At 36.1% G+C, this 12,813-nt stretch overlaps 2 protein-coding genes across 2 annotated transcripts; one reads left to right on the top strand and one right to left on the bottom strand.

The window, feature by feature from the left end:
- The first annotated feature begins 1,874 nt into the window (after window positions 1-1,874).
- Window positions 1,875-7,073, top strand: LOC132052353 (D-aminoacyl-tRNA deacylase-like). Its single transcript, XM_059443854.1, has 9 exons — window positions 1,875-2,187; window positions 2,995-3,175; window positions 3,270-3,412; window positions 4,633-4,696; window positions 4,908-4,960; window positions 5,203-5,258; window positions 5,628-5,702; window positions 6,217-6,402; window positions 6,785-7,073. Exons 1-9 carry the CDS (start codon window positions 1,939-1,941, stop codon window positions 6,870-6,872), a joined length of 1,095 nt encoding a protein of 364 aa, XP_059299837.1. The 5' UTR covers window positions 1,875-1,938; the 3' UTR covers window positions 6,873-7,073.
- A 3,298-nt stretch (window positions 7,074-10,371) lies between these two features.
- Window positions 10,372-11,915, bottom strand: LOC132052352 (dof zinc finger protein DOF5.4-like). Its single transcript, XM_059443852.1, has one exon. It carries the CDS (start codon window positions 11,560-11,562, stop codon window positions 10,642-10,644), a length of 921 nt encoding a protein of 306 aa, XP_059299835.1. The 5' UTR covers window positions 11,563-11,915; the 3' UTR covers window positions 10,372-10,641.
- Between the last annotated feature and the right edge of the window lie 898 nt (window positions 11,916-12,813).

The raw sequence follows: 12,813 nt of genomic DNA, 5'->3' as shown, positions 1-12,813 counted from the left end.
TCTCTTTAAATTACATGCATCATGTGTTGGGCCCGTGCTTTGCACGGGATATACCTAATCTAGTACTAGTATAATATACTACTCCCTGTAGTATAGTCTATTACAGCTGCATCATTGTCTATTTTGTTAAATATTAAACTAATGAATTTTTCCTCTACGTATTATTCGGGTTCCAACACATAATTCTGAGATATCCTAATTTTGACCAACGACAACAACATTATCCTAATTTTGACCAACGACAACACCATACAGTGTAATCTCAGTAGAGTATGAGAAGGATATAGTGTTGTATTGGGCTAAATTCGTGGAATACAGCTGGACTAATGCTATGGTGACACGTGTCAGTAAGCGTGACTCAGATCTGTGTCAGCACACAGCGCCTTCAATAATGATCTATTAGTAGAGGAGAAAGGTGATCCGTTGCCCGTACGTCATGGCAACGTGCACCGTGGAAGTGCAATGGTCAACCGTAGGAATGGCACACGCCATCCACTACTACGGGGTATTAATAAGCTTTGTTTCCCTCTTTATTTTACATCATTATTACAACAGTAATATAAATTATTAGCAGGGCGCTATTCATGAAGTGTGTACCCCCTAGGTCCCAGCATAAATATGGACTATCATTTCATTGTAAAGGAGACGGAAACCAAGAGATATATACAGAATACTTTCCGCACTTTGTTCTTTATTTCCTCATAATTCCTTTGTCTTAGAGTAGCCAGTCCGGATCTGCATCACGAAATCTGCATCTAAGCTCAGGCTATTTCTAATTATTTACCTTCTTCATATTCAATCTACGTTAGTTTGATTATCAATTGTATTGGTCCACGTGTCCTTGATCACGTAAACAAATTCAACAGAACCATTTTTTGGGTAAACAAGTGTCCACAGACCTTATTAGGCCACTACATTTATGAAGGTAGAGAAGTTGTTTCCGAAATATCCTAATTTTGACCAGACACTTGAAATCCTTGCTGGCGAGTTAAACATCTTTTTTAGGTTTATATTTTTTAAATTATGATCGGAATAAAAACTTCAAGATTTTAATTCTAAACTTTTAACCTGAATAATTAATTCACTTCCTATACATAGGACAAGTTATACTAAAAATTTTGTATAAGATAATATAGTTAAGTTCTACAAAGTGGTGGTTAGATCAGCATTAATGTAAGGGGGAGAGTGTCGGCCAATTAAGAACGGACACGTTTAGAAGATGAGGATAGCAGAGATGAAGATGCTTAGATGGATGTGCCCCCATACTCGGAGAAATATGATTAGGAACAAAGTTATACAGGACAAGGTGGGGGTGACATTAGTGGAGGACAAGATAAGGGAAGTGCGACTGAGATGGTTCGGGCATGTGAATAGGAGGCCCGAAGATGCGTCAGGGAGAAGGTGCGAGAGGTTAGCCTTTATAGGGGTTAAAAGAGGTAGATGTAGGCCAAAAAGTACTGGGAAAGGCGATTAGACAGGACATAACAATGCTCCAGCTGACTAAGGACATGATCTTAGATAGAAAAATATGGAAGTCGAGGATTAGGGTAGAAGGCTAGTAAGTAGTTGTATGTTTTCACACCTTGTGTGGGAGGGTGTGGGGCGATAGCCCACATAGTAGTAGCATTCAATTATGGCGTAGTTTTGTATCTTGCTATTTTAATGTCTTCTTTTTTGAGCTGGGGATCTTTCTGTAATCAGTCTCTCTACCCCATAAAGATAGGGGTAAGACCTGCGTACATCTACTTCCCCAGACCCCATTTATGGGACTACATTGAGTATGTTCTTTGTTAAGATAATACTTAATTTTAAACAATATCTCTAAGTAAATATTAAATAAACTCAGTCTCAAAATTTATAAGGAGAAGATAACCTTTGAACCAAAACGGCCCTAAGTTGAACATTCTATAATCCCAAGTTATCCACCACCAGTAATAGATGATCAATATTGGGCTTTTTCGTCAACTGGCAAGAACCAGCACACTCCTTCATCCTCATAGAATAACATCAAGTTTTAGAACAAAACATTGCTTCAGGACATTTTCCATCAAGAATATAAAAGATTTCCCTAGCTGTTGCAGAGGAATGGTGACATTAATAGTGGCCACCACCATAGACCCGGCTTCCATTGGCCCTGCCTCTGCCCTTTTAGCCATGCCTGGCTGGCACCCTGGTCCTCCTATCCAGGTTACAATTCAATCTCTTTCCTTTTCACTGGTTATCATTTTACCCCTTTCCAATTTCTTGAAACCAGTCCCTTTTAATACCATTAATCAATTAAACTAACAGCTACTTTGGATGGTTATTACCTATTGAATTTTATTGTGTTGTTACTTTAAAGACAATGTTTGGTCTAATTGTTACTTAAATTTTATTATATCATGTCGTTAAAACCGTCGTTATGTAACCATGTCTCATTTTACCTGACAAACCTATTTGGTGCTGTCGCGTCGTTATTTTTTTGTTTTTTCTTTCTCATTGAATAATCCTATTTTATCCTTTACCCCTACCCCATACCCCACTTTTCCTTCTATTTTAGGTTTCTCCTTCAAATTGTTAATGTATGGTATTATGTAATTGATATAAAATAATACAATCTATTCAAACATTGTATTCATCAAAACAGTACAGTACAATACAATACGTCATGAAACAATATGTAACAACCATCGAAACAAGTTGATCGGCTCGACTATATGAATTCTACACATGGTCCAGAGTGTGCATATACTTTGACTATTTTTAAACTGGCTGTCATATTACCATGAGAACTGCAAAAAGGAAGAAAGAGTAAAAGGATGCATTATAAATCTGTGTCCTTTATTTCCTTTGTAGAAATTCAAGCAGATATATCATACTTTCCCTAATTCATGTATTGTAAATTTAAAAGTATGGTATCAGTGCTAAGGAACTAGATGAAATGAGAGGAGAGTTGTAAGACATTCTTGAACTGATAAAGCTGTAATTTTTGTTTGGTTTTGTGCATAAGCTTAGGATATGCCAAGTTTTGCGAATCAAGATGTAAGGCTATTGAAAACTGATAGCAGCATTGTGAGAGAGGACCACTTGGACACACGTTGGAAAGAGACGACAGGCGAGACGGTTGATGAGGTTATCTTTCTCAGCAAGCACACTGCTGCATCTAACCGTCCAGCACTCACAGTTCACCCCATAGGTATAACATTGTTTTTGCTGTATATGGTTTATTTTTTCTTTGGATTTGTGGAGTACTCAATTCCTGTTACTTATGTTGGGATGAATAACATTAGGTGTGCCTCACCTAACAGAAGGGGAGCAGCTGCCGGTAGGTGGGAAGCCTGCCTGGGCTGCACCGCCTAATCCGCGTATAGGACCATGGTTTAGACTGTTGAAATCTATTGCTGACTCACATAATCTAACTCCTGAATTCGAGGTAACATCCTTGTTTAAGTGACTTTTCACTTTGGCATTTTTATTAACGTTGAGGTGATTCTGTTAGGATGACTAGTTATTGCAGAGTGTATGTTCAACTCAGATTCTTTTTCTACTTCAATAAGCTCATAAAGGTTCTTTTATATTGGACATCCTTGTTGGTTTTGACTCAGTGTTGGGGTTTATACTGGAGAATCATTTGGTTTATTCACTTCTTAATTAATGTTCTGTGAACATGTTCATTTTGGTTTCTTGTGCTTGCAACCTTCTCTGTGGAGAGTAAACTGTTTCAAGTTTAATTCTCAGTAGTCAATAGTTGGCTATTATTCTACTTTCACAGGTCCTGTTTGAGTGGTAAGGAAACTGGTTTTTCTGCCTCTTTTAACTACCGGCATTGATTTGTCATGGTCGCTTTTGGAATGCTGACTAAGCTAAATTACTTCCTAACTTAGTCTTTAGTCTTCAGCATTCTGCTTTTAATAGGATTCCAGATTAACGGGGTTGATAACTTCTGTGTTAGCTTGAGTAAACTCACATTTTCCCCTTTTTGAGTGACATTAAGTAGTTACTGACCATTCTATGTTCCATTGGCTATGTGACATCACAAAATACATTTGACACATCTTACAAATAATTAAAAGTGGAAACAAAATTTTGATTAATTATTAGTGTTAACTGAATCACTTCTTAAATAAAACCCTCTGAGGGAAAGATGAAGCGAGATGATAAACATGGGACAGAGGGAGAAGTGGCAAAAGATAAAATGACTAATTGGAATATTATTTTCTTAGAAGTTCACATCTATAGATTTAAAGTCATACACTTTGATGTTTATAATACAAGTAAATCTATAGCAAGAACAAGTACACTTTTTCATGTGGATTATGAAATAATCAGTCATAAGAAAGGATTGTCGTACAAGACAACTAATTGTTTGAAATTTTAGTATGACAAAGGACCAACTTGAGAACATGTTAGTTTAGAAATTGAACAAAGATTATCAGTGTACACCGATTTTTTAGTAGATTGCTGAGCAATAACACTGCTTTTAATGATTATGAATTGATACTGGATATGACCTTAGGATTGATCTTTCCCTTGCTGCGTGGATTTCCAATTCAGTACCAAGTGCAATGCTTCTGATTTTTCTAATTTAATCTACTTTATTGCATAAGCATCTGTATGTAATAGGTACCTTTCTTTATCTATTTATTGGTGTAGGTCACATTGGAAGCTACACATCATGGACCTGTAACTAATGCACCCACAATGTTTGTCGAGATCGGTATACTTTCTTTTACCTTTCATGTCATCATAATTTTTTGTCCTTCTGCAATATATAACAAGATAAATGATTTGTGTATTTTCTTTCATAGTTAGGGTGATATGACCTCATCTAATAGCAAAGACAAATGGAAGTCAATTGTTTCTATGTTTGTAATCCTCTCCATAGTAATTTCCTTATCTATTCAATTGAAATGCTGTTTATTGTGTAGGTAGCACAGAGGAGTACTGGAAGAGGCAGGATGCTGCACAAGCCATTGCCTTAGTTCGGTATCCTTTACGGCACAAGCTCTTTTGCAGTATTTATTTAGTTTCTTGTCTGTTTCTGTTGCAAGTAAACTCTCAAACCTTTGTCTTATGCAACAATATTGATAGCTCCTATGGTATCTCAGAGCTAGCTCTTTCTGATATTTTTTATGCTTAATTGGTGGCATGACTAAAATAATGCTGGAACTATTCGTTATTTGTTCGATCTTTCGTAATTTTCCCTAGTTGTGGTGTTCGCAGTTAGTTTGGGAAGGACTAGGGCTCGGTGGAGGAGCTGCGGTCGGGGATTGGAGCAGGTACAGTTCAAATAATTGTATATTGGTCATATTGTTGCTATTTCTACTTCTATGTATTGCCAGCTTTTTTTACAGAGTTCGGACCTCATGAACGTTTGTGAAGCTAGAAGTTCTTCCGTCTCCTTAATAATAACTTGTGTAGCTTTGATCTGCATTTCTTGTTTAGGAACGCAATATCATGGCTAGAATAAATTCAAGCTCAAAAAAGAGACCCCGAGACCCCGAGGAAAAATAAATTTACTTCTTCAACAAGGGAAAAAAGAATGATGAAATATGATCCCTCAGGAAAAAATAAATCGTACTAGCTTGATATAATATTAATTTCTGAGCCTTCTCCAATTATTAATATCTACTTTTAATAAAATGCAGAAGTTGTAGTCAGCAAAAGGTCCTCCTGGGACTTGGTGGGGGACATTATGTACCACGGCATATGGATGTAGTTCGGTAAGTTCCTCAGTCACCTGAAACTGTAATTCAAAATAATGAGCAAATAAACAGATGTGGCATCAAGTAAGCAGTTCAGATGTATGGCCTTTGATTACTACCATCCAAATCTTTGTCTTCGTCTATGTTATTAAAGTTGGATGATTCTACGAGGAACATTACAGGTTACTAAGACAGTTCAAGTAAATGTTAGAGAAATCTGTTTGTGTTGTATATGTTCAGCACAACTAGATGGTAAGTAAGCAGCAGCTTTTGTTGAAATTTCTCCTGTTCCTTGGCTTCCCTAATCCCTATAACTTTTAAAAAGAGGGAAACGATTCCCTCTTCCCCTCATGGAGAAAAAAGAGAGGAAGATTTCATGTTAGCTGCTACAAGCTGAGGCTTCTTTTTGAACTGTTTGCAGTGGCTATTGAATGTAGAATGAATCATCATATATTGATTGGGTTCTAGACGAAGACTTGTTGCATAGTTTACTTCAATTCATGTAATTATTGTGATTATGTGAATAATGCAGGAAAGATGGAGTTTGGGTCGGACACCTTCTTGCTGGATATTCATTACTAATGGAGGATCCTGGTCCATCTAAAGCGCAGGCCAACTTGGAGGTGGGTGGAACCTGGAGACAAGCAATCAGAGTTGCTTTTGACACTACTAGATCAGCTTTTCCTCAAGGAGAAGTACTAGTACATCTTGATAACAAGTAAGTTATCTTTGAGGAGATAATGCATCAAATTGAGCACAAAATTTGTACAACTAAATATTACTCTATCCATTAAAAAGAGTTATCAGGAATATGGTTGCTTTCTGATCAAGAACTTTGTTCCTATATGAGAAGCGTCGGATCATGGAAATTGATCTTCATTCAGTAGTGAGGAACATTTGTTCACTACTTCAATAGGAACATTTGTTCCTATTGGAGTGCTTATCCGTTAGTTACACCCACTAGGGATGCGGGCGCCCCCGTGTTAGGCCGCGCGAACGCTTGACGCTTCGATGCACACTTGACTCCTTTTTTTTTTTTTTTTTTTTTTTAATACTGACCATTCAACCACTGATTTTAGCTTTCTTGTCTGTGGAAGCAGAAGTTTCAAAGGTTGGCAAAGAAATGCTATAGCGGGATTTCTAGCAGAGCAGAACATAAAAGTTGGGAAGCCGAGTGACTTCTGCTGATTCTTTTTGGCTGATTATTTTACATTTCTCCTTTATTTTAAGTAAATATATGATTTAAACTTTAAAGTATTCATTAACTATCAATTCAAAGTTTCTACGGTGAAATGCTTGAGTAACATAAAAGCTAGGAAGTTTTTCGTGTTTAGGTTAATCACTGTAATTTTCAAAGTTCTTATTTAAGCTAAACGCCTTGATTTCTCATGTCTTGACTATGTTGCCTTTTAGCGTACGTTTTCTACCGAAGACTTTCATCAATCAATATGCTAATGCATGACCACTTGACAGGAAATGGGCGACCATAACTTTATTTATTCTTCTTTTATTTTCTACTGAAGTTAATTATGAAATTTTAACAGCACAACGATATGTGGGTTCATCGCACGTCACGAATTCGAATTTTATCATAAACAAAGCTTGCTATTTATTTAAGTCGAGAAATGTAAGAGTACAGATCCATTATTCCTACCGTGCACCATTGGTCTCAATTATAAAAAAAGATTATTTGGAATAACGACCAAACACAAGCTTGTTATAGCATCAATTTCCGTTACATGTCTTAGCAAGGCATAATAATCAACAGATGGTTTAACAATAATAACATATCCAGTGTAATTCTACAAGTGGGATTTGAAAAGGGTATAGTGTACGTAGACTTTATCTTTACCTTGGGAGGTAGAGAAACTGTTCACGATAGACCCTCGGCTCAAGATAAACCAATAACAAAGCAGGTCAAATAGGAAAAAGAAAACAATAACTGCAATAAAACAGTATATTAAGCGAAGAACAAAAGACAGCAAATAAAAAATTGAAGGATAAGAAACTAAAGAAAAAATACTAAGACTGCTAGTAAGGTAGGATAAGCAGGACAACGCTCTTCACAATTTCTTATCTAGGGTCATATCCCGTCTATAAACACAAGTGATTATGAAACAGAAACTACTCCCATTAACAAAGCTATATTTCTCTGTGCAAAAGGACAAAAAAGAGGAAAATATAAGGAACCAAAGCAAGAAAATGGATGATGCGTGGGGGCTCAATAGGGAAGTGAAGTACAACGGGGGAGGGACGCACACAACAAATGCATGAGTAAGACTGAAGACCACGCATATGCACATGCAAGTGACATAATACAACCACCCTCCTTATAATAGCTGGTCCCACCAATACCCTATAGGCCTATATCAATATGTGTCGCATCACATGTCATCTCCATTACATCATTTCACATCAAACCCCTCTCCCCACTTACTACTACTCTCTCCCTGTTTTTCTTGGCGCTTAAGAGATATTTTCTAGAGAACTTGTACTCTAATTTGTCGAAGGGTAAAATGTTCCTTTTCTACTAGTGTATATATCTTGCTGTTGCTACTCATTACGGAGCCGTTTGATTGCTGGTTAGAATTATATAAATATTGATAACATTTAGATTAGATGTTCAGGTACTGGAAATATATGAATTAATTGTGCACATATTAGTAATGCGCAAGAGTTAATTATTGATGTATTAGTTATTTTATTTTTTACTCTGCATAAAATAATATATAAATTTTTTCATAATTTATACATATATTAATTTTGTGAAAGAAAAAAATATAAACTAAACATTGTATTTCTAATGCTACTATATTTTATGGGGATTGTCTTTTCTCCTTTTTTTTTTTTACCACACTTCTCATTTTTATAACCAAATAAAATACTCCCTCTGTTTCAATTTATGTGAATCTATTTCCTAATTTGGAAACAAATTCACTTTATGAAATCCTTATTTTGAACCACGAGTTTCAAAAGTCTTCACTCTTTCTTAAATATCGTGTCCAGTTAAATAGATTCACATAAATTGAAACGAAAAAAGTATAAAACTATGTAAATCTTAATACATGAATAACTCATCTTTAACCAGCCACCAAGCGATCCCAAAGATAATTAGAAGATAATACCATGGTACAATATAGTTTAAGTGGGCGTGTGATCATAGAAACTAAAAAAAAAAAAAAAAAAAAACTTTTTTTGAAATTTTTGAAATTAGAGTTGGAGTTAGAGTTGTTTTTTATCATAATTTTCAAATAATATTTAGTTATTGCAATGTACTTTCTTAAAGAACATGAAATATGAGTACCCCCAAATTTCTAAAAACGTGCAAAATCACTCTAACCAATTAATAAACATAATCAGTGTGAAAAACAGAGCAACTATACTCGAGATCAGCTTATGAAAATAATTTATTTCCGTAAAAAAACTGCAACTAGGGAGCCTGAGGGTGTACACAAAAAACATAGTAGTTCTAAATATGACTTTATTGCAAAATTTTCACTTACTTCTTTTTCTTTTAAAGGCTTTTTAATACATGACGTTCAAGGTTTGTTGGAATGGAGGGCAACTGAGTAACATAAGTTGTCTTTGATCAATTAAAAAAAGTTATATGAACTTTTAAGATAAAATTGAGCTAACATAAAAACTTTTGGAGTAAGAACTGAAAATAGAAAAATAAAAGTAAAGGTCAAAAACAGAAAAGTGAGAAAAAAGTTTTGCATTTAAAATTTTTATGACCAAACACCATAAAGTAAAAAATATTCCGGAAAAAATTGAATAATTTTCATGGCCAAACGGGTCCGACATGTGTACATTGCAAGGCTCCCAAGTGGTTACCCCACTGCTAGTTTGTACTACTGCACAATTACAGTTCCCTATTAAACTTAGGCTGTCAGAGCGGTCACTACAAAACAAACCGGCCTAGATGGCCCACTTACTTGACCAATCACATCATCACACGTACCTCCACTTCCATAAATCCATGCCACGTTAAGGCCATAATCGAAGCTAGCTAGGGCCCCTTTCGATCCTTCTACAATGGCCGTCCCCGTCCCCCCTTCACCAGCCCCCCATCACTTATTCATTACTCCCCGAAGCCAAAACCTCTGCTCTCCGTACATTTCCCTAATAAAACTATCCTATCTTATAATATTATCTAAAGATCTAATTCAACAACAATGTCTCCGTGGCCAATCTCCAACTGCATTCGCATTCCAAGATAATTCATTAAATAACAGCTTCAATCAACTACTAGTAAACAATAGGAATAATCATACATTAGATTAAACAATTGAAACATGATCCAAAGTTTGAGTGGAAAATCGAGTACAGCAAAACGATCATTGAGCACTTACCAAGTAATATAAATACCTTCTAATTTTAATTTGAAGGTGCTGAAGGAAGCAACTTATACAGTTATACTTTGCTTATTCCTAAGCTCTTTGATGGTAAGCAGAAAAATATTAGCGCAAAGGACTATTTTTCCTGATCATGAACTTAAAACAATACACAGATCTCATCGATCGACCAGTCGAGAAGAAAGTCATACAAATATGTAATGAGTCGAAACGAACAGTACACAATTAATGCTTCATAAATTGCCCTCTATATTCTGATTAACTTGACTTTCACAATTACGATACACTTGAAGCAATAATATCTAAATATACGTACCCTCGGCAGGGAAGTTAAACAAAAAGGAAAAGTAATAAGCGTGGAGAGGTCAGTTACATTTGCATGATAATAATAGAAATTACAAATTCCAAACCCTAACTCCAGCTAGCCAAATCAAAACAAGGCCAAACTTAAAAATGTCATCAGAAATGAATATACATACCAACATATAGTTATCAGAAAAGAAGCATATTCCTCTTGTTCCCCATTTTTTTCCCTTTCTCTTTCTCAATTTTCCAACTTCATTTATTTTGTTTAATGTTTTTTGTTAGAAAAGGAGAAAAGATCAAGGTAGAAAATTGAGTGAGTGATCATTTTCACCCCACTGTGTTTGACTCCAGTAAGAATGATCAACGGCTCCCGTTAAATCATACATCCCCTGATCCAGTGAAGCAAGTTCACTGTTGTTTACCATGCTCTGCTGTAACCCAGGAAACTCAACCCGACCCGTTTGATTCAAGTAACTCGTACCCATCTGTTCCATCTTCAAGTCATCAGATGGGATCTTCATTTGTTGATTCCACTGCTCATTTGAGTTCTGGTTTTCCGGCAACCGGTAACCCGGAATATCAGACATGTTAAACCCTAACATAGATTGATCATTCGATGACGCCATCATGTTTGTAAAGTTCCCAATGTCCTGAAACTGAGGTTCTGCTGAGTTATTTTCCATTAATGGCTGATGATCAACGAAAGTTTGGTTAGTACTTTGAGGTAAGAAAAAGTTGGACTCATGAAAGTTGAGGTAAGTTGAAGCTGAGTTTGATGAAGTGGCCGACACATCTTCAGTGGTAGGCCCACCAGAAGTAGCATTCACCGCGGTTGCAGCTGTTGTTGTCGCAGTAAGACTAGAACTCTCACTACTAGAATGATCATCGGACTTATGTTCTTCTTGAGCGTCCACGTCAGCAGGTTCGGTAGTAGGAGTGGATTTAGGTTTGGAACGTTTGCTTTTCCGGCAACCACCACCGACAGGGACGTTACGAAGGACACCGCCTTTAGTCCAGTAACGCCGGCAACTCTTGCAGAAGTGACGTGGCTGAGAGAGATTGTAGTTGTTGTAGTAACAGAATTTTGTGTTGAGTGAATCACAACGTGGACATTTTAAGGCTTGTTGGTGGTTTAGGTGATGGTTTGGCCTTAGTCTACGGTCTCCACCGTGGAAAAACCGTCCGCCTCCACCTCCGATCGGATGTATATCTTGCATATCTCAAAAAACCGCAAAACAGCACAAAATTACGCTATTATTCTGGGTGAAACAAACGCTGGAAAATGGATGTAAGGACTTAGATTAGTGTTTTCAGGTGAAATTTTTCCGGCGAGATTTCACATTTGCCGACATCAGAATCTGCAACTGTAAGTATAGCAGCTTGTTGATTTAATAGAAAGAGAACCTATCTGACAAATATCCCTTGGATATCTTCCATAACTAGTGGTACCTTAATGATTTTTATGATTTAAAAAAGGAAATAAGTTCAAAAGACAACAATAACCCTTATGCACAGTGATAATAACTGTGGAGGCCACATGATGTCTTATAAGAGTTCGTTTGATAGTTTGGTTTGGAGGTGAGTTATGCGGAGTAAATCCTATATGGAGTATAAATAATAGTATTACATTGGTAGCTGGTTAGGAGTTATGATGTTTGGTTTGTAATTTAAAATCCTACATAATAAATAGTATTTTATTAATTTTATTTTATGTGAAGTTATTTCTTTTTTAGAGAGTGCAGAAAAAAATGATTTCTTTCTAAATTTGAAAATAAATTCACCTTTTGAAATAAATTATTGCTACACTGATATCTATGACTTATTTTAAATAATAAATCTAAAAAAACATCCTCTTTCTTATATTGTGTGCTTAGTCAAAAAAATTTACATAAATTAAAACAGATAGTGTGCGTACAAGTTATGAGAAAATCTATACACTCCTTCTGTTTCAATTTAGCATAGGGTACTCTACGGAAAATGTGGAGTCCATTTTGGCTGTGTTAAGAGAGCGCTCGACATGAGTTCGACCGTGATGTGACCGTACGGTCCGTGGAGGGGTGAAAATGGGATGTTTTGTGTTGTTGTAGAAGGAGGGACACGTGGACGGAGGACAGTGACTAGATTATACCGTCCACGAATCATAGGGTGTCGCGTTGTCGGCCAATACGATATTTCTGTAGTGGGTAAGCTTGGTGTCAGATACAACTGATCCACAGCTTGCCACGTTGCCCCTAACTCCTCTTTGTTTATTAATATAATGGGTTACTGGCGGCAACGGTTGTTAATTCACAATCCCACCCATGATTAGAGAGATATTGAAAAGGATTAATCATTTTTGTTCAGCAAAACAATAATCAATTTATGTTGACGCAGAAAATTGACTTGTACTTTAGCTCAATTTTGTTTGACTTTCAATACAGAAACAGATAATTATAGATTTGACTTAACATAACTGTATTAGTTTATAA

Source organism: Lycium ferocissimum, chromosome 4 (assembly GCF_029784015.1).
Source record: "Lycium ferocissimum isolate CSIRO_LF1 chromosome 4, AGI_CSIRO_Lferr_CH_V1, whole genome shotgun sequence".
Classification (NCBI taxonomy): domain Eukaryota; kingdom Viridiplantae; phylum Streptophyta; class Magnoliopsida; order Solanales; family Solanaceae; genus Lycium; species Lycium ferocissimum.
The sequence above is the reverse complement of the archived record's forward strand: the minus strand, read 5'-3'. Positions and strand labels throughout refer to the sequence as shown.